At 50.5% G+C, this 21,737-nt stretch overlaps 1 protein-coding gene across 1 annotated transcript in view; it reads left to right on the top strand.

Annotated features, from left to right (window-relative positions):
- Positions 1–3,932: 3,932 nt before the first annotated feature.
- Positions 3,933–21,737, top strand: part of LOC144192834 (apoptosis regulator BAX) — a 37,187-nt gene continuing 19,382 nt past the window's right edge. The window contains exons 1-4 of the mRNA XM_077711673.1: positions 3,933–4,228; positions 6,199–6,247; positions 8,532–8,693; positions 12,499–12,631. Coding sequence (XP_077567799.1) covers positions 4,159–4,228; positions 6,199–6,247; positions 8,532–8,693; positions 12,499–12,631 — 414 coding nt within the window. The 5' untranslated portion in view covers positions 3,933–4,158. The remainder of the gene's footprint in view (positions 4,229–6,198; positions 6,248–8,531; positions 8,694–12,498; positions 12,632–21,737) is intronic.

Genomic DNA, 21,737 nt, shown 5'->3' with positions numbered 1-21,737 from the left:
ACCTTCCTTCGTCTGTTCATGGTTTGGTGTGGACGACCCCCCGGACAGTGCTAGGGTAATTCACCCGCCCTCCCTGCTTGTTCCTCGTTTCTCATGTTAGAATTGAACTTGGGACTAGGATCTAGGATCCGTCCCTTAGGAGGGAGGTACTGTCAGGAGTGGCCTCGGTTGCCCCTCCTGGCGTGATGTCATTATAGTTATCAGATGGTGCAATTATGTGATTATCTTTTCCTTGGCTATTTAAGGATTATGAGTTGTGTTGATCGTAGTCAGATCGGACTGATTTGTTCCCCTGAGTTGTTCCTCGTTGTATTGCTTATGTCACTTGACGCCACACTGCACCGTGGGAGATCATGTTTCAGTTCGGTCATAGTAAGTTGTTTCAAGCCCAAGTTGTTTATGTTACGTTTTTGCCAGTTAATTACACCATGGAAACTAATGCAAAGGAACGGCTTCCCTTTTCCGTCGTCTAACCTAACCCTAACCCTAACTCGATTTACCTGAGGGCCGCAAGAGGCAGAGTCTGGGTTGAGACTGGCCGCATCAGATTTCCACAAGAAAAGCGCTGATAAAACGTTACAACGTTATCAAATATCTTTATTTTTTAACAAAAAAATAATTGATTAAATAAATTAACTTAAAAATTAATAAAAAATAAATCAATAAGTAATAAAAAAAAAAATAATGAGAATACAGTAGATATACCGTGCTGGCTAAATAGAGAAAACTAATTATTTTTATTATGTTTCAAATGTCTGTATTAACAGCTCTTTAAATTTTAACTTTTCGAACTTGAATGGAACATATGAAATATTCTGGACACAGCTTCTCTTGTCTACTTCTTGCTGCTAGAGACCTCTCTCTCTCACATAGCTGAGTCACATTTGGCTTGAGGGAGGAAGCAGTGGAGACCCTCAATAGAGCTTGAAGATGCTCATCAGTAAGTCTGGACCTATACTTGGACTTATTCAATTTCAAGGTGGAGAAGAGTTTCTCACACAAGTATGTGCTCCCAAAAAGGCACATGGTCCGCTTGAACATTCAGGAAAGTTCAAGGAAACTGGGGGTCAACTCTCTCAAAAATTGCCCAAGCTTGTCTGCTTCTCCATTCACCTCCCTGAACTTGGCTTTGAGTGCAGAGTTGCACTGCAGGTCAATGAGCTCAATTTGAAGCTCAGGAGGGGCATCGTGCACATCAAAGGAGAAGGGGTCCGAAAAAAAATTTGAAATGTGGCTTTGTGTGTCTTGAAGTCTGCAAATCTGTGATCAAATTGCTCCTGCAGCTTCGAAACACATAGTTCTCACCACTGTATGGTGTGCCTGCATCCACAAGAGCCTTGCATGCTGGTAAATGGAAAAGGTTTGCCTGAGAGAGCTGTGCTTTCCATAACAAATGTTTAGTGCAGAATGCTCTCACTTTGTCATAGGCAGCACTGACAAGTTGCCCCTGGCCTTGTAGCTTCTTGTTCAGTAAGTAAATTAAGCTCATGTGTGATATCAACAAGAAAAGCTAAGTCCATGAGCCATTTGGGATCACTTAGCACAGGAACAGCAACCCCGTCTATCTCCATGAAGTCTTTTACTTCTGCTCTCAACTCAAAAAATCTCTTCAATACATTTTCCCTGCTGAACCAACGTACCTCAGTGAAGTAGAGCACATCCCCATATTCAACAAAGAAATATTGCACTCCCCACTTTTTATGAAACTGTCTGTGCTCATCACTGACCTTTCTCTTCACGGCAGGCTTTGAAACAGACATCTCTGGGGCTGTAATATGTGTTTACACTAGGAATGAGTCTCGGATTGAATTTTTAACTTTCAGTCGCGCGGTTCTGTGGCGCATGCGCACTTTCGCTCTCCGATCGTATTGGATTACGGCAGCTCTCCGAGCCGAGCGGAGTGAACGAGGCACTGGACAGCCCAGCCAATGTCCCACCCTCCAGAGCCGTATACTTCACCGTGATTGGTTCATCCAGCTCCGAACACGGTGTCATTCATTTCAATCTTGCAGGCCGCACGGACATTAATCTTGCATATTAAGACGCGGGCCGCAAATTACTGTCCCGCGGGACACATTTGGCCTGCGGGACGCGAGTTTGAGACCCCTAGTCTAAAAGGTTGTCTTGTTTAGGATTTTCCCTTGTCCATTGCTCATGCAACTCTGTTGGCCTTGGAGATCTGCACCGTTCGTCTCCTTATCCTGGCTGGCCTTGGAGATTTGCATCGCTTGCCTCCTCACCAGCCTGCACTGCATTGAAGCTGCCTGTAACTCATCCTCACAAGGATATTGGACAGAGAGGCTTTGTTCTCTGTAAAGGCATCATTATAGGGGAACCTTGCCAGTTCGCGTGGTAATGAGTTAAAAACAAGTGTTTAATCATACAATAGTAATATATAAAAATGAAGCAGCTATAATAAATTTAATGAGAAAAAATATGTCATAGTCTTCATTAGATTATATTGTTAAAATATGTCATAGTCTTCATTATCGTCCGGTCGGATATAAAAAAAGGCTGATACAGCTGTGAACATGTTATTATCGGATATCTCAGGTGTCCAAATATTGGCCCAGATAATTGCCCCAACCGATTATTGATTGATTATTACTCCATACAAAACTATTTAAATCTTCTGGCAAAATTGTCTGGACGTTGAAGTAGGTCTAATTAGTGTATATATTGCTTGTAGTTATTGAAGTAGGTCTCATTCATATGTATTTTGCTCATAGTAATGACTGCATGAAGTCCATAATTTCCTAAACACAGGTCTGTTCTTCTAGCAAGTATATCCTTCAGAGAAAATAAGATTCATTCATTCATTTTCTGAACCGCTTTATCCTCATTAGGGTCGCTGGGAGTGCTGGAGACTATCCCAGCTGACTCCGGGCCAGAGGCAGAGCACACTTTGAATCGGTGGCCAGCTGATTGCAGGGCATGAGGAGACGTACAATCATTCCCTGTCACACTCATTCCTAAAGATAATTTAGTCCAATCAACCTACCATGTATGTTTTTGGAACATGGGAGGAAACTGGAGAACCCAGAAGAAACCCATGCAGGCCCGGGGAGAACATGAAAACTTGACACACCGACCTGGTTTGATCCTAGGAGCCCATGGCTGTGAGGCCGACGCGCTAACCACTCCGCCGGGCCGCCCAGAAGATAACATGAACTCCCTAATTTTCTAAATAGAACCTTGTTCTGCAAGCCAGTGTATCCTTGAGAGAAGATAACAATATCGTAGGAGTTTCAATTCTAGCTAGATGCACACATGAACAAATTGAAATATTGTAATTGGTGTCATTGTTTATGTACCTTACTTCAAGAATTCTCATTTTAAGATATCGCCCTTGAACAAAACTGACAAAACTGTTTTGCAAACCAAATCCTATCCCACTGAAATAGGTCCCAGACAGTGGACTCCCTGAATTGGTGGCCAGCCAATTGTAGAGCACAAGGAAACAAACAACCATTCATACTCACAATCATACCAAGGGGACTATTTAGTGTTCAACCAGCCTAACCTGCATATTCTTTAGATGTGCAAGAAAACCGGTATACCCTTATGGAACCCACACACCCAGGGAGAAGATGCAAACTACAGTTGCTGTTTTTTCCAGCACACCTTCACTTGGCCTTTTCTGGAATCAGTTTGACACCTGTGCACTATCCACTCGACCACCCAATTTATTTCCAAGTTTAGTAATTTATAGTCAATTTAAAGAATTCATAGTTTGGTTTTAATTCAGATTAAGTAATTTTGATTCAGTGTAACATTTTCAGATTCGGTTTCTGATGGCACAAATATCCGCCAATAGTTTGTGTACAAATTTTGTGCAATGTTTGCATCTTTCAGAAGACACAGGCATGTTCTGACCCCTAAATACCCAAGGATGGCAGTACTGCACTACGTATACCGGAAGGAAACGTCTTGTTAAAAAAGCGCACGCTCTATGTGGTTTGTTCGTCAACCGGAGACTGTTGGTTACCATAGGAGGCATCCACTATATCATTTCACTTCCTCGTTCCACAAACTTTTGACGTATCTGCCACTTACGGACAAGAAGAGAAATTAACGCGTTTTATCTCTGTTTACTTCGCTCGGGTTTTTACTTCTTATTCATAAACAATTTGCGTGTCAAAGTTGGAATCTCGGAGTATGTCTGATAACAGAGGCCATGAGAACAACGGCGAAGAACAAAACCACGAAGGTGCCGTGGGTGGGGAAGGTAGGCAACTCTACGTTGTGTTAACTTAAGAGATGAAACTGTCGGAGTTTTGAAGTTGAACTTGCCCGAAAAGTCTTACTCAGCACTCAAGATTTCCGAATTGAAAGGCTTTACACAGTGCAACCTCAACTCCACAAAGCTAAGTGTTCCGAATGGCGTCTTTTGCTCAAGTGTCACTAGTATTTGCTGAATGCTGTCGATGGGGCAAACAAATAAGGTACAAAATAATAAAAGAAAGTGGTCGCCCGTCAGACGAGTAGCACGTCGACCTGACATTTCTGGGGTCGTGGATTCGATCGTTGGTCCTCACTTTGTGTGCTTTGCATGTTCTCCCCAGGGTTGTGTGGGATTTCTACCGGTAACCCGGTTTCCTCCCACATTCCTAAAACATGCTGGGTAAACTGGTTGAATTGCCCCTAAACGTCAATGTGAGCTTGAATGGCTGTCAATCTCCTTGCAACCTACGATTGTCTAGCCCTGGGGTGGGCAAACTGGTAGTTAAACGACTGCGATTTCTGCAGAAAACAAGAATCACCTGACTGAAATCCACTGATTGCGCTTGTAAGATACCAGATTGGTGAAAAGGTGCCCTTTTATGGGTTGAAATGAAAACCTTCACGCACTGTGGCCCTTTATAGAGAAAAAAAATCCCACCCCTGGGCTTGCCACTGACTTGTGGTGTCCTTCACCAGGTGCCTGTACTTAGCCGAGGTAGGCTCCAGACGATGTGTCTTGTGTAATTTGGAAAATTATAAAAAGTGGTCAAAAGCATAGGCGTTGGACTGATATTACACCAATCGTAACATAACATAACCTCACTCAGCACTGAGTTGCGAGGGAGGACAGCTGAGACACATCTCATTAAAGGGCACCGAAATGAAGCATAGATCTGGCAAGTCACTTTGTTTTCAAAATCAAAAGAAAAACGTAACTAACAGCTAAAACAGGTTGTTTATATTAGCCAAGGCTGTCGACACCACACTTTAGATCCGGGGGCTCAAACGGATTCCTCAAAGGAATTTTGTTTCAACCAATCCAGTGTCGACAGTTTAACAAATGGCTTCTAAAATAAGTAGCACCTGGCTGCAATCAACTGATCACACTTGCAAAAGGTGTCCGCTTGTTCGGTTTGAATGAAAACGTGCGCCCCCTGCAGCCATTTGAGGACTGGTTCGAGACCACTGCTTTAGATCCTCAGGTAATGTAGCAATAGTACCTTGGAAATCGAAAATACAGTCAGGGGCGATAATGTGACGTTTTGGCCCCCTGTATTGAAGGACCATATTTTCTGCACTATAAAGCGCGCCTTATAATCCACTGCGCCTATTGTATGAATCAATAATGAGGTTAAGACTGTCCACTGTCTTGGAATATTTAAAAAAAATGTTTGATTCATGTCTAAAATAGTTTTTTTCCATTTTCGTGTTTGACATCAAGTAGTCCAAAGTGCATTCTGAAGTACCATGCATGCCGCGAACTTTACATCAACAAATTTTGAGGCGGTCCTTCTGGTGTTTTCGGTTTATGAAAAAACGTAATCTCGCCATCTGCACATGAACTGCTATTTTACAGCAACTGCCAGCTGACTACCAGGAAAAGCTGGCCACTTTCTACACATACAGCAAAAACAAGATTACTGAAACAAATATCCGGCCAGAGCATATCATCAATATGGACGAGGTTCCACTCGCCTTTAATATTCCTGTGAATCGCACTGTGGATAAAATGGGAGCATGTACAGTGATTGTTATACCTTGCGGTTTATAAAAGATAAACTGTCACGAAAATACTAATACAGGAAAAAGTTTTGAAATATGCCATTCATTGAAAGCCTTATAGTGCTGAAAATACGGTAACCATATACCTTGCAACCCTGGTCTCATTTTTCTTTTGATGTCAAACCCAAATGATCAAAACTCTTGTAGGGCAGTTTAACTGACAGCTAACCAAGACTGTATGATCTAAAACAGATGTCACTGACGATCCCATCTTGGAACAAGGAGCAATTGTCCTCAGAGGGTAAGTTCTATTAAAACATTTTTTTTAAATATAGACCTTGCCAAGGTAGAGCGTGTGGTTAATGTGTCGTCCTCACAGCTCTGGGGTCCTGCGTTCAAATCCAGGTCATGCCATTTCCTCCGGGTACTCTGGTTTCCTCCCACATTCCAAACACATGCAGGGTGGTTCATTGGACGCACTAAATTGCCCCTAGATATGGATGTGGGTGTGCATGGTTGTCAGTCTCCTTTTGCCCCGCGATCGTCTGGTCACCGATTCAGGGTGTTCCTAGCCTCTAGTCCCACTATCACATATTTTTGCACACTAATTACATCATAGAATCTTGTCAAAAATGTAAATTCTCGAAATTAAACCCCCCAAAAAGGTAACATATTTGATCAGCGTTCTTAAAAAAGACAACGGGAGGATAGGAGCCTGTAGTAGAAATATGATTCAATCAAAAGAGAATATGTAGCTAAGTACTCATTGTTCATTGTGTGACGTTTTGGAATACAAAATTGAAAGTGGCTTAGAGGAGGAAGTACGTCCCAAAGAACATGAGATTTTCCTGTAAAAGATCAAACCGGAGGCTGAAGTGCCATAACACGACACAGGTGACTGAAAAAAGGAGAGCATGATACAGAAGCATCTCTGGCTTCATTTACTTTGGCTCTACTGAATGGAAAACATCTTACTTACATTTACGACCCTGGACTCTGCAAGCATGCATGGTGATTGGAAAAACAAATTCATTATTAAAGTTGAAACTAGTATTTTTTTTTACTTGTACACTTGGCACGGGTGGCACGGGTCAAGAATGCTGGCTAAAGCCTTGTTGTTTTGGTTCCCATGTCATGTAGACTACGGCATTTCACACACATGCTAATCATCTAACATGTGTGATTTATGATAGTATAGAAAAAAACATCAACAAATAAACAACAATTAATTGGCTACACTTCAATTGTCACTTGGTCAAGCTAGTCTTCTGTAAGATGTTTGGATCAAACAACAGAATAGGCCACTTACTGGCTGGTCCACTTCCTTATATGTGATCAACTGTCAGGTTTGCCCTTACACATCCACAAAACATGCATATGGAAACGGCATTGTGGATTTTTTTTCTGGAGGATTTTTTTTTTGGAAGTTCATATGTGAAAAATCCACCCTGGAACTCGCAAGCGGAGGCCTCTCCCCTGCCTTCCACTTGCTACTAGAACTCGGCACTGAACTTTTTGCGAATGGATTGTGGCCTGAAAACATCGACATCAAAACAATTTAGTTCAATATAGTTCGCAGTCTAGCTTTGAATGCTCTGACATCAATCTAACGGCTGGAAATCTTTTGTCAATCCATCCAGAATGACGGCGAGCACCAAATTAATGTGCTCGCCATCATCCTGGGTATATTGACAAAATAACTACATATCCCAGCATGAAACGTTTACGGGGGGAAATGAAGTTGCAGGCTGTTTACTCTGTTGCGAGACCTGTTGAGGATAGTTGCGAGACCTGTTGAGGATAGTGTACCCTATCGACTTATTTATTTTATTTTATCGTGATAACAATTTTCTCAGGAAAAAAGGATTATAAGGAAACATGTTTTCATGTTAGCTATCGAGGCTGATACGGAGCATGAACGCAAAGGGATAAAAACACGACCAAAGTGGGCGATTATAAGATGCAGGGCAACACAGATCCGATCCACTTAAAGATACAAGTTAATTCTCTTTAGATGAATTAACAGATGCAGTTTTGAAAAGGAACCTATCGAGGCTTATTTGCTTTTGTCTTCCCTTCAAAATATTCCAAAAATTAAGCACACACGTCTTGACAGTAGAATAAAGCATGACCACTTGCCAATGGGAAGTAGTATACGATTGGCGAGGAAGCTCTGCCACGCGTACACCATTCTCCACTGACTAATGGGGAAAAAACACAGTAAAAATGCAACGCCCAGTGCTCATAGAGACATTTACACGAGGGAGTTCCAGCAAGAAAGACCGCAACCTCTCGCGTCGGCTGTATGCTCGTATATCAACATTTGTTTCGCATCTGTTTTCCTCAAAATTTTACTTGCATGGTCCTGGGTTCAAATCTAGGTCAAGTCCACCCGTGTGGAGTGTTCTTGTGGGTTTGCGTGGGTTTTCCCGGGTACTTTGGTTTCCTACCACTTTCCAAAAACATACAAGTGGTCTTTCAATGACTTTAGAATTTCTTAAATGTCAATTGTTGAAACTTGCAAGAATCTCTTGTACTATTGTACTGGTTAAGCATTTTGTGTATATTTTTTTTCTCTATGACAGGTATGTGATTGAGTGTATAAATGCAGAGGATCCCAGTCGACATGTTACTTCAGAGGATTTAGGTGGACGATCAAATGAACAACAGGAGCCACAAATCAAAGAAGTTGTGGAACAGCTACTTAAAATATCTGAGGAGTTGAACAGGAATGCTGAGCTCCAGCGGTATGCTTTAGATAACAAGCAGTGTTCTTTAAAGCAGCACAAGTTTACTTTTTTTAAAACATTTTTCTAACCTCGGATAGCTGTGCTGTGTATGTATGTATGTATGTTTGTGTGTGAGAGCGAGAGCGAGCGTGAGGGCAAGGAAGCGAGAGGGCAAGGAAGAGAAAGTGCACGAGAGCGAGGGAGTGCAAGTGAGCGAGAGCGCGCGCCTGCGCGCGAGAGCGGGAGTGCGCGAGAGCGGGAGTGCGCGAGAGCGGGCGAGAACGGGAGTGCGCGAGAGCGGGAGCGCGCGAGAGCGGGAGCGCGCGAGAGCGGGAGCGCGCGTGAGCGGGAGCGCGCGTGAGCGGGAGCGCGCAAGAGTGGGCGAGCGCGTGAGCGGGAGAGCGCGAGAGCGGGCGAGAGCGGGAGCGGGCGAGAGCGGGAGCGGGCGAGAGCGGGAGCGGGCGAGAGCGGGAGCGGGCGAGAGCGGGAGCGGGCGGGAGCGGGCGAGAGCGGGAGCGGGCGGGAGCGGGCGAGAGCGGGAGCGGGCGAGAGCGGGAGCGGGCGAGAGCGGGAGCGGGCGGGAGCGGGAGCGGGCGGGAGCGGGAGCGGGCGGGAGCGGGAGCGGGCGGGAGCGGGCGGGAGCGGGCGGGCGGGAGCGGGCGGGAGCGGGCGGGAGCGGGCGGGAGCGGGCGGAAGCGGGCGGGAGCGGGCGGGAGCGGGAGTGGGCGGGAGCGGGCGGGAGCGGGAGCGGCGGGAGCGGGCGGGAGCGGGCGGGAGCGAGGGAGTGCAAGGGAGCGAGAGCGCGCGCCTGTGCGCGAGAGCGGGAGTGCGCGAGAGCGGGCGAGAACGGGAGCGCGCGAGAGCGGGAGTGCGCGAGAGCGGGAGCGCGCGAGAGCGGGAGCGCGCGCAAGCGGGAGCGCGCGCAAGCGGGAGCGCGCGCAAGCGGGAGCGCGCGAGAGCGGGAGAGCGGGAGAGCGCGAGAGCGGGCGAGAGCGGGAGCGGGCGAGAGCGGGAGCGGGCGAGAGCGGGAGCGGGCGAGAGCGGGAGCGGGCGAGAGCGGGAGCGGGCGAGAGCGGGAGCGGGCGAGAGCGGGCGAGAGCGGGAGCTGGCGAGAGCGGGAGCGGGCGAGAGCGGGAGCGGGCGGGAGCGGGCGAGAGCGGGAGCGGGCGAGAGCGGGAGCGGGCGAGAGCGGGAGCGGGCGAGAGCGGGCGAGAGCGGGAGCGAGCGGGAGCGGGCGGGAGCGGGCGGGAGCGGGCGGGAGCGGGCGGGAGCGGGCGGGAGCGGGCTGGAGCGGGCGGGAGCGGGCGGGAGCGGGCGGGAGCGGGCGGGAGCGGGCGGGAGCGGGCGGGAGCGGGAGCGGGCGAGAGCGGGAGCGGGCGAGAGCGGGAGCGGGCGAGAGCGGGAGCGGGCGAGAGCGGGAGCGGGCGAGAGCGGGAGCGGGCGAGAGCGGGAGCGGGCGGGAGCGGGAGCGGGCGGGAGCGGGAGCGGGCGGGAGCGGGAGCGGGCGGGAGCGGGCGGGAGCGGGCGGGAGCGGGCGGGAGCGGGAGCGGGCGGGAGCGGGCGGGAGCGGGAGCGGGTGGGAGCGGGTGGGAGCGGGTGGGAGCGGGCGGGAGCGGGCGGGAGCGGGTGGGAGCGGGCGGGAGCAGGCGGGAGCGGGCGAGAGCGGGAGCGGGCGAGAGCGGGAGCGGGCGGGAGTGGGGAGCGGGCGGGAGCGGGCGAGAGCGGGAGCGGGCGAGAGCGGGAGCGGGCGAGAGCGGGAGCGGGAGCGGGCGAGAGCGGGAGCGGGCGAGAGGGCGAGAGCGGGAGCGGGCGAGAGCGGGAGCGGGCGAGAGCGGGAGCGGGCGGGGAGCGGGCGAGAGCGGGAGCGGGCGAGAGCGGGAGCGGGCGAGAGCGGGAGCGGGCGAGAGCGGGAGCGGGCGAGAGCGGGGAGCGGGCGAGAGCGGGGAGCGGGCGGGAGCGGGGCGAGAGGGCGGGAGCGGGCGGGAGCGGGCGAGAGGGCGGGAGCGGGCGAGGGCGGGAGCGGGCGAGGGCGGGAGCGGGGAGCGGGCGAGAGCGGGAGCGGGCGAGAGCGGGCGAGAGCGGGAGCGGGCGAGAGCGGGAGCGGGCGAGAGCGGGAGCGGGCGGAGAGCGGGCGGCGGAGCGGGCGAGAGCGGGAGCGGGCGGAGAGCGGGCGGAGAGCGGGCGGGAGCGGGCGAGAGCGGGCAGCGGGCGAGGGCGGGAGCGGGCGAGAGCGGGCGAGAGCGGGAGCGGGCGAGAGCGGGAGCGGGCGAGAGCGGGAACGGGCGAGAGCGGGAGCGGGCGAGAGCGGGCGAGAGCGGGAGCGGGCGAGAGCGGGAGCGGGAGCGGGCGAGAGCGGGAGCGGGCGAGAGCGGGAGCGGGCGAGAGCGGGAGCGGGCGAGAGCGGGAGCGGGCGAGAGCGGGCGAGAGCGGGAGCGGGCGAGAGCGGGAGCGGGCGAGAGCGGGAGCGGGCGGGAGCGGGCGGGAGCGGGCGGGAGCGGGCGGGAGCGGGCGGGAGCGGGCGGGAGCGGGCGAGGGCGGGAGCGGGCGAGGGCGGGAGCGGGCAAGAGCGGGAGCGGGCGGGAGCGGGCGAGAGCGGGAGCGGGCGAGAGCGGGAGCGGGCGAGAGCGGGAGCGGGCGAGAGCGGGAGCGGGCGAGAGCGGGAGCGGGCGAGAGCGGGAGCGGGCGAGAGCGGGAGCGGGCGAGAGCGGGAGCGGGCGAGAGCGGGCGAGAGCGGGAGCGGGCGAGAGCGGGCGAGAGCGGGAGCGGGCGAGAGCGGGCGAGAGCGGGAGCGGGCGAGAGCGGGAGCGGGCGAGAGCGGGAGCGGGCGAGAGCGGGCGAGAGCGGGAGCGGGAGCGGGCGAGAGCGGGAGCGGGCGAGAGCGGGAGCGGGCGAGAGCGGGAGCGCGCGAGAGCTTTAAATTTAATTTAAATTTTTATTTAGCGTGTGTCCGTATGTTTAAGCTGGTATATATTTAAGTTGGTGTATGTTTTGCCATGCCTAGCTATATTTTCTTAGTGCGGTGCGCCTTGTGTGTGTCAAATACAGAAACAGCACTCGTTGCTGAGACTGCCTTTAATTGCGATGCGCCATATAGTTGTGGAAATATGGTACCTCTTTTTGGGATTCACTTTAAGTAGAAAGGAACAATTTTCACTTTAATCACAGTATTTAAAGTAATTACATGTTAATTTATACAGTGATACCTCGAGATACGAGCTTAATGTGTTCCAGAACTGAGCTCGTATTTCGATTTACTCGATGAACGTTTCGACACAGAAAAAATGCAATGCCCTGCCCAGTGCTCGAAGAGACATTACACGTGGGATTTGCGACCAGAACGACAGTGCCCATGATGTTCTCTCGCGTCCGCTGTATGCTTGTATATCAAAATTTTTCTCGTATCTGAAGATAAATATTTGCTCAAAATTGTACTCGTATCAAATTGTTCATATGTCGGGGTATTACTGTACATCATATTTAGATAGTAATACATACAATGTTTGGACATGCTTATAGCTGTAATATTTAATAAATATACACTTTTTGATAGGTGGGAAAACATTGTATTGTGGTAGTTATGAGGGTGATCCTACTTCGCGTTTTTTTTTTGTTTATTGCGGCCATGTCTGGTCTATATTAACTGCGATATTCGAGTGATTACTGTATATATTAATCTAAATAGTTAGATAGTTCCCTAAGAATGCTAATTCAAAAGGCCACCCGTTTGAAAATTCTTTTTGGCTAAAAATTCAATAAAGTGAATAAAGTGAAGTAATGTTCATCTATTTCACTTAAAATATTTAAATCATTTTGTTCTTCTCAGGCTAATCAGACAAGTTCCAGGAAACTGTGCTCAAGATATTTTCATGAAGGTCGCCAGGAACATCTTTTCTGATGGCATCAACTGGGGTCGAGTTGTGGCTCTCTTCCATCTTGCATACAGACTCATATACAAGGTAACAAATCATAATGATGCATTACCTACAATCTCTTTAACGGCAGACTCAAGACTCAAACTTGTAACATTGACAAGACCAAAGAGCTGTCCAAAGACACCAGCGACACAATTATAGATCACCTCAAAGCTGGAAAGGGCTACGTAGAAATGACCAATCAGCTTGGTGAAAAATGGTAAACTGTTAGAGCAAGAGTTGAGCTCCCGTCTAGACACCTGGGGCCTCAATGTTCCTAGAAAATGAGGAATCAGCTCAGAACTGCATGAGAGAACTTGGCTCATGTCTTGAAAAGAGCAGGGTCCAGCGACAGCCCAGAAACCGGACTGATCTAGAGATCTCTGTCAAGGAGTGAGTGGGCCAAAATCCCCTCAGCAGTGTGAGCAAACCTGGGGAAAAAAACTATGGGAAACGTTTGACCTCTATAAATGCAAACATTGGCTACTGTATCAAATATTAACATTGCCATTCTCAGGTTTTCATATAATTATTTGCAGCTGTATCTAGGGCTGGGCGATGTGACAAAAATTATTAGTCTATCGATAATTATCACAATAACTACGATTTTTGTTTCGATTTTGAAACTTCAAACTTCTTGGCAAAGGTAAATAAATTAATTTATTGCTTATTGAATTATGAAAGTAACTGTTACCTTACTTCATAAGAAAAGCAAACATAAAATCTGATGATTTAAAAAAGTATTTTTGTTATTCTGTTGTGCAGTAATGTTAAGGCAACTCCCTCTTTACACTATGAAAAGTAAAGACATTTTGACAGGTGTCTCTTTTTATAAAACCAAAAATTGTTGTGCAATATGAAATCAATAAAATAATCAACATTGGCATGCAGACTATTTTCAGCCTCACAAAAAGAAACTGATTTTACAAATTTACCTCACCTTTACAAAAAATATATATATATAAAAAAATAAGAAGTTAGATGAACATAACCCATTTTTACCAAAGATAATAATTTTTAAATCTTTTCAACATTTTCAGAACATTTACATAGAATGGGGAATACCTTAATATCAAGTAAGAAAAAATTACAGGCTGTTTTCAAATGAGGACAGTGGGTTAAGTACATTTTCAATAAGAATGGTTTTTGCACAGTTATTTAAAAATCAAAAAACATAGGAAATGCCAGGGAGAATTCACTTGATTTATGTACAGGTAGGTGTTTTTTCCTGCTTGGCATTACTGTCTGTTGCACCTCCTGCAGTGCCCATGAGTCAGCTACAGGGTCATCACCCAGGAACCACCGTTCATTGATGTTTCGCTCCTTGGAACATCTCCTGGTGGCAGAGCAGTGACAGAGATGTCACCCACTGCAGCTGATAGCTGTTGTCTCCTGCAGCCGTTGTTGGGGTTAGCTGTTGTCTTCCCAGCTCCTGTCCTTCCTCCTAAACCAGAGCCAAAAGGTGTCTTTCTCTGTCTCCTCTGTTGATTCTTTTATGGCAGGGGTCTCAAACTCAATTGACCTGGGGGCTGCTAGTGGCAGAGTCTGGGTGAGACTGGGCCGCATCAGGATTTCCACAAGAAAAGCGCTGATAAAACATTCCAACGCTATCAAATAACTTTATTTTTTAATGAAAAATAATGAATTAAATAAATTAACTTAAAGATGAATAAAAAATAAAACAATCAGTAATAAAAAATAAAAAAAATAATGAGCATACAGTAGATATACCGTGGCTGGCTAAGTAGAGTAAACTAATTATTTTTATTCAAAAGTTTCAAAAGTCTGTATTAACAGCTCTTTAAATTTTAACTTTCTGAACTTGAATGGAACATTGAACATGAAATATTCTGGACACACCTTCTCTTACTTCTTGCTGCTAGAGACCTGGCAGCGCTTCTTCTCACATAGCTGAGCCACATTTGGCTTGAGGGAGGAAGCAGTGAAGACCCTCAATAGAGCTCATCAGGTCTGGACCTATACTTGGACTTATTGATGTTCATGGTGGAGAAGAGCTTCTCACACAAATATGTCCTCCCAAAAAGGCACATGGCCCATTCTTCCTCCCAATCATTGATGGGGCTCCATCAGTTGTTATTCCAACAAAGCTCTTCCATGGCAAACCGGCATTCTCAATGGCATCACACAGCTGGTGAAATAATTCCTTAGCGGTGGTCTGGCCACGCATTGGAATTACTGTGAGCAACTCCTCCATCACTTCAAAATTGTCATCAACACCACGGACATGTATTGCGAGCTGGGCAGTGTCTGTGATGTCTGTGGTCTCATCAAGAGCCACTGAATATACACTGAAACATTGCGCTTTCTCATACAGTTGATCATAAATGTCACTTGACAGGTCAGAAATGCGCTCTACCACGGTGTTGGCAGAAAGGCTAGTGTAATATGCACTTTTTGATACATTCACCTTCTGTGAATGGATTTCTTGATTTAGCAATCAGCTCACAAACGGCGTAGCTAGTTTCGACTGCTGCATTACTTTCTTTGGTAGTCTTCTTGAAGAAATCCTGTTGCCTCAGAAGACGTGTTTTAATACTGTCAACCTGGTTGGCTCTCTCATCTCCCTGGTATTTTCATACTCCTCAGCATGTCTCGTAGTATAATGACGTTTCAAATTGTATTCCATGTGCGCCGCTACTTTTTCAGTGCAAATGAGACACGTCGGTGTGCCCCGGTGCTCAACAAAGAAATATTGCACTCCCCGCTTTTCTTGAAACTGTCCGTGCTCATCACTGACCTTTCTCTTCACGGCAGGCTTTCAAACAGACATCTCTGGGGCTGTAATATGTGTTTACACTTGGAATGAGTCTCGGATTGAATTTATAACTTTCAGTCGGTGCGGGTCTGTGGTACATGCGCACTTTCGCTCTCCGATCGTATTGGATTACGAGTGATCGGCTTCACGGCTTCCCCTCCGCCCAGCTGATTGGAGGAACTAATGAGTTAGTGAGCGAGGCACAGGACAGCCCAGCCAATGTCCCGCCCTCTGGAGCCGTATACCTCACCGTGATTGGTTCATCCAGCTCTGAACACAACAAGTGTCAAATTATCGTCCCGGGGGCCGCAGTTGGCCCCGCGGGGCGCGGGTTTGAGACCCCTGTTTAATGGCCTTCCTCAGGTTGCCTCCAGTCACCCCTGCGTCCTTCAGGACGTGTGTTGTTGACAGCCTGACGTAGCCTCGGCAGCCAACCTTGACTGAGTAGTTGGTGCACTACCAGCCAAATTCCTGGCACTCAGCTGCAAGCTCCAAGTAATTGGCCTTCTGGTGGTTGAATGTGGCCTCAATCCTATCCTCTGTTGGTACTGTTAGTTCTATGAGGTGCACTGCTCTTGCCTTAGAGGACGATACCACAATGTCTGGGCGGAGTGATGTGATGATGTCTGTGGGGAATCGGGAACTGCCTGTTGAGGTCAGCACTCATGTCCCACTCCTGACCATGAGGAGAAGGCCTTAGTTTTTGTCTTGGCCTAGTGTATCCCTTTTCCACCCCTACCATGACAGTTGTCAGGGAACTCTGCTGGCGGTTAATTTTTACTGCTCTGTCGGCATCTCTCTAGCACTTCAGAACTTCCTCAGAATCTTGTCATGGCGCCATCAATAAATAAGTTGTCCACGTTAGGTGAGCAGAGTGAAGCGTGCTTGTTCCATCTGAAATCCAGGATTAGTTCCATGGTTGGTTTTGGAGACATTTAGCGCCATGGTGCATTACCCGCTTAGTCTATGGAGACAACAACAGGGAACAAGCACAGCCTCTTCGTGGCCCCTTCCATTCAACCAGACCCCTGGGCGAATGTGCTTCGTCAGGCGCACACCCCACAACTCGGACCATCGGCCCGGTCAGGGAGCTGGCGCCACCGAGACCCTGGAGTCTCCCCCCCCCCCCCCTTTTTGAGATGGGGGGCCTGGTATCCGGCACTGGCCTCCCGCCTCCTCCTCCTTGCTGGAGATGTCGAAACGAACCCGGGACCTGACGGAGATTGCCACCACTGCCACCGTCCGATCCGTCGCGGCCAACCTCCGCTCCATTGCTCCGCCCCTACCTGCCCCGCCCTATGCCACAAACAGTCGGCCTGCAGCGGCCTCTCCCGGCAGTTGCAGACCGGCCCTTGGAGGTGCGTGGCCCACGGAGGCCAACCTCCCGGCCCTCCCCCTTCGGGAGGGTGGATTTGTTGCTTCTGCAACAAGGCAATCAAGACTGGGATCCGCTTCCTTGCTTGCGCGGAAACCAGTTGTGGAGCGATGACCCACCGCGGAAGGCGCTGCCATGGAGACAACCCCGAGGCGTCCCCATGGAGATGCCCACTGCACAGGCCCCGAATCGAGACAGTCGCCGGCCGCGTTGCGGCCGACCTTGCAGTTCAACCCCCGTCTGACTCCCAGCACAAAGTGAAATGTACCGGCTGCCAGCGTACCATCGCCAAGACGACCCAGCCCCTCACCTGTCGAGCCTGCAGAGCCCCCTACCACCGGTCCTGCTCAGGCACTACCCGTGATGCTGCGGCAACTATGAGGCCATCTGACACCTGGTCCTGCCCACAATGTGCCAACCACCCCGACACCGGTTACCTCCCAACCCCAACCCAACCCTCCAAACCCCCTCCTACCCTTCCCAAAACCAAAGACGGACATCCCCGACGTAGCCAAGAGAGCCACGCTGCGCATCTTGCAGTGGAAAGCTGACGGCGTGAAGACAAAGTCTGCCGAGCTGGAAAAGCGGATGGTCGAAGGCAAGTACGACATTTGCTTGATCCAGGATAGCAAGCTGCGGGCCAAAGATTCCACCCTGACCTTCCCGGGGTATGCTGTCGTCCGTGCCGACCGCCCCAAAGACCAACCCGGGGGCGGACTCATGACCCTGAGCACACCCGACCTCACCTTTGCCCACCCGCGGCTCGCCAACCATGCCGAATGGACTGTTGATGAGGACCTTGGATCCGACCACCTACCCCTGTCCATCTCAGTGGCCTGTGTCGTCCGCCCGTCGTGCCCGCCCCTACCAACGGCACGGTGGAACCACAAAGACGTCGACTGGGCAACCTTCACTCAAGACGTAGAAGATGCAGTACTGAGTTTTGGAACCAACACGCCCCCGCCGCTGACCAACCGCCTCTCCCGCTTCACGACTCTGTTGAAGGAGGTGGGGAAGCGCGTCGTTGGCAAATCCCGGAGAGGCAAGACGAGCAATACCTGGATGTCGGCTGACGTGAGATCTGCTATAAAAGACCGCAATCGCCTACGCCGCTCCATAAGCACCCACAGAGAAGACTGGCTGGCCGCTTGCAGGAAAGTGAACTCACTCACCCGGTCGGCCAAGGAAGCAAAGTGCTGCCCTATTGGAGGAGCTGGAGTTCAACCCGGACACCAGCAAAACATGGCGATTGATCCGCTCTCTCAGCGGATCACCTGATAACTGCGCGCTCACTGAGTCCTTGCAACACAACGGCCGCCTCTACACCACCAACGTGGGGAAAGCCGATGTTTTTGCAAAGCACTATGCCGCAGTGTGCAGACTCTCCTCCAAAGAAGAACGACGCCGCATCCGAGAAGCGAAGCAACGGCTGGATGCCCCATCAGCTGAAGGCGAGAGCTGCGCAGATTTCAGCGAGCGGGAGCTCAAAACTGCAATCCATCAGATGCGACCGACGGGCGCCCCAGGCCCATCCTTTATCAAGGCGCTGGGACCTGCGGCCAGGCGGGAACTCCTGGGAATCTTCAATGAATCCTTCAGGTCCGGTTCCTGCCCGCAGGCATGGAGAGAAGCAACCATCCTACCTCTCAGGAAGACTGGCAAACCTGCCAGTGACATCTCCTCCTATCGTCCAATCAGCCTGACCTCGTGCGTGGTGAAGACCCTCGAGAGAATCATCCACAACCGAGTGTACTATGAGGCAGAAACCGGTGGTTGGATCTGCAGAGAGCAGGCGGGCTTCCGCAAACTGAGGAGCTGCGAAGACCAGATCCTCTACGTCACGCAGACCATTAGCGACGGCTTCCAACGGAAAAAAACGCACCGCGGAGTGATGGCCCTGCTGGACTACAGCAAAGCTTACGACCGTGTCTGGAAGGAGGATCTCCTCCTGACGGCGCTGGACGCAGGCATGCCAGCCCAAACTGCCCGGTGGTTAAAGAGCTTCCTCTCCGACCGCCGAGCCAGGGTCCTAATAAAGCGGGGAGCGGGGAAAGTCCGTTCCACTGCGCCAAGGTCTCCCCCAAGGCTCTGTCCTTGCACCCCTCCTCTTCGTGTTATACATCAACAACCTCCGAAGAGTCATCCCAGCAGGTGTCGACATTGCGCTTTATGCCGACGATGTTGCACTGCTAGCACAGTACACGCAAGGAAGACGCTGAGGCGGCGATCCAGAACGCAGTCGGAGATGTTTGCGAGTGGAGCTGCAAAAAGAAGATGAAGTTGAATATATATATATATATATATATATATATATATATATATATATATATATATATATATATATATATATGTATATATATATGTATATGTATATGTATATGTAGATGTAGATGTAGATGTAGATGTAGAGATGTAGAGATGTAGAGATGTAGAGATGTAGAGATGTAGAGATGTAGAGATGTAGAGATGTAGAGATGTAGAGGTGTAGAGGTGTAGAGGTGTAGAGGTGTAGAGGTGTAGAGGTGTAGAGGTGTAGAGGTGTAGAGGTGTAGAGGTGTAGACGTGTAGACGTGTAGACGTGTAGACGTGTAGACGTGTAGACGTGTAGACGTGTAGACGTGTAGACGTGTAGACGTGTAGACGTGTAGACGTTGTAGACGTGTAGACGTGTAGACGTGTAGACGTGTAGACGTGTAGACGTGTAGACGTGTAGACGTGTAGACGTGTAGACGTGTAGACGTGTAGACGTGTAGACGTGTAGACGTGTAGACGTGTAGACGTGTAGACGTGTAGACGTGTAGACGTGTAGACGTGTAGACGTGTAGACGTGTAGACGTGTAGACGTGTAGACGTGTAGACGTGTAGACGTGTAGACGTGTAGACGTGTAGACGTGTAGACGTGTAGACGTGTAGACGTGTAGACGTGTAGACGTGTAGACGTGTAGACGTGTAGACGTGTAGACGTGTAGACGTGTAGACGTGTAGACGTGTAGACGTGTAGACGTGTAGACGTGTAGACGTGTAGACGTGTAGACGTGTAGACGTGTAGACGTGTAGACGTGTAGACGTGTAGACGTGTAGACGTGTAGACGTGTAGACGTGTAGACGTGTAGACGTGTAGACGTGTAGACGTGTAGACGTGTAGACGTGTAGACGTGTAGACGTGTAGACGTGTAGACGTGTAGACGTGTAGACGTGTAGACGTGTAGACGTGTAGACGTGTAGACGTGTAGACGTGTAGACGTGTAGACGTGTAGACGTGTAGACGTGTAGACGTGTAGACGTGTAGACGTGTAGACGTGTAGACGTGTAGACGTGTAGACGTGTAGACGTGTAGACGTGTAGACGTGTAGACGTGTAGACGTGTAGACGTGTAGACGTGTAGACGTGTAGACGTGTAGACGTGTAGACGTGTAGACGTGTAGACGTGTAGACGTGTAGACGTGTAGACGTGTAGACGTGTAGACGTGTAGACGTGTAGACGTGTAGACGTGTAGACGTGTAGACGTGTAGACGTGTAGACGTGTAGACGTGTAGACGTGTAGACGTGTAGACGTGTAGACGTGTAGACGTGTAGACGTGTAGACGTGTAGACGTGTAGACGTGTAGACGTGTAGACGTGTAGACGTGTAGACGTGTAGACGTGTAGACGTGTAGACGTGTAGACGTGTAGACGTGTAGACGTGTAGACGTGTAGACGTGTAGACGTGTAGACGTGTAGACGTGTAGACGTGTAGACGTGTAGACGTGGAGACGTGGAGACGTGGAGACGTGGAGACGTGGAGACGTGGAGACGTGGAGACGTGGAGACGTGGAGACGTGGAGACGTGGAGACGTGGAGACGTGGAGACGTGGAGACGTGGAGACGTGGAGACGTGGAGACGTGGAGACGTGGAGACGTGGAGACGTGGAGACGTGGAGACGTGGAGACGTGGAGACGTGGAGACGTGGAGACGTGGAGACGTGTAGACGTGTAGACGTGTAGACGTGTAGACGTGTAGACGTGTAGACGTGTAGACGTGTAGACGTGTAGACGTGTAGACGTGTAGACGTGTAGACGTGTAGACGTGTAGACGTGTAGACGTGTAGACGTGTAGACGTGTAGACGTGTAGACGTGTAGACGTGTAGACGTGTAGACGTGTAGACGTGTAGACGTGTAGACGTGTAGACGTGTAGACGTGTAGACGTTGTAGACGTGTAGACGTGGAGACGTGGAGACGTGGAGACGTGGAGACGTGGAGACGTGGAGACGTGGAGACGTGGAGACGTGGAGACGTGGAGACGTGGAGACGTGGAGACGTGGAGACGTGGAGACGTGGAGACGTGGAGACGTGGAGACGTGGAGACGTGGAGACGTGGAGACGTGGAGACGTGGAGACGTGGAGACGTGGAGACGTGGAGACGTGGAGACGTGGAGACGTGGAGACGTGGAGACGTGGAGACGTGGAGACGTGGAGACGTGGAGACGTGGAGACGTGGAGACGTGGAGACGTGGAGACGTGGAGACGTGGAGACGTGGAGACGTGGAGACGTGGAGACGTGGAGACGTGGAGACGTGGAGACGTGGAGACGTGGAGACGTGGAGACGTGGAGACGTGGAGACGTGGAGACGTGGAGACGTGGAGACGTGGAGACGTGGAGACGTGGAGACGTGGAGACGTGGAGACGTGGAGACGTGGAGACGTGGGAGACGTGGAGACCGTGGAGACGTGGAGACGTGGAGACGTGGAGACGTGGAGACGTGGAGACGTGGAGACGTGGAGACGTGGAGACGTGGAGACGTGGAAGACGTGGAGACGTGGAGACGTGGAGACGTGGAGACGTGGAGACGTGGAGACGTGGAGACGTGGAGACGTGGAGACGTGGAGACGTGGAGACGTGGAGACGTGGAGACGTGGAGACGTGGAGACGTGGAGACGTGGAGACGTGGAGACGTGGAGACGTGGAGACGTGGAGACGTGGAGACGTGGAGACGTGGAGACGTGGAGACGTGGAGACG

This window comes from Stigmatopora nigra, unplaced genomic scaffold, assembly GCF_051989575.1.
Source record: "Stigmatopora nigra isolate UIUO_SnigA unplaced genomic scaffold, RoL_Snig_1.1 HiC_scaffold_27, whole genome shotgun sequence".
NCBI classification, from domain to species: Eukaryota; Metazoa; Chordata; class Actinopteri; order Syngnathiformes; family Syngnathidae; genus Stigmatopora; species Stigmatopora nigra.
The sequence above is the reverse complement of the archived record's forward strand: the minus strand, read 5'-3'. Positions and strand labels throughout refer to the sequence as shown.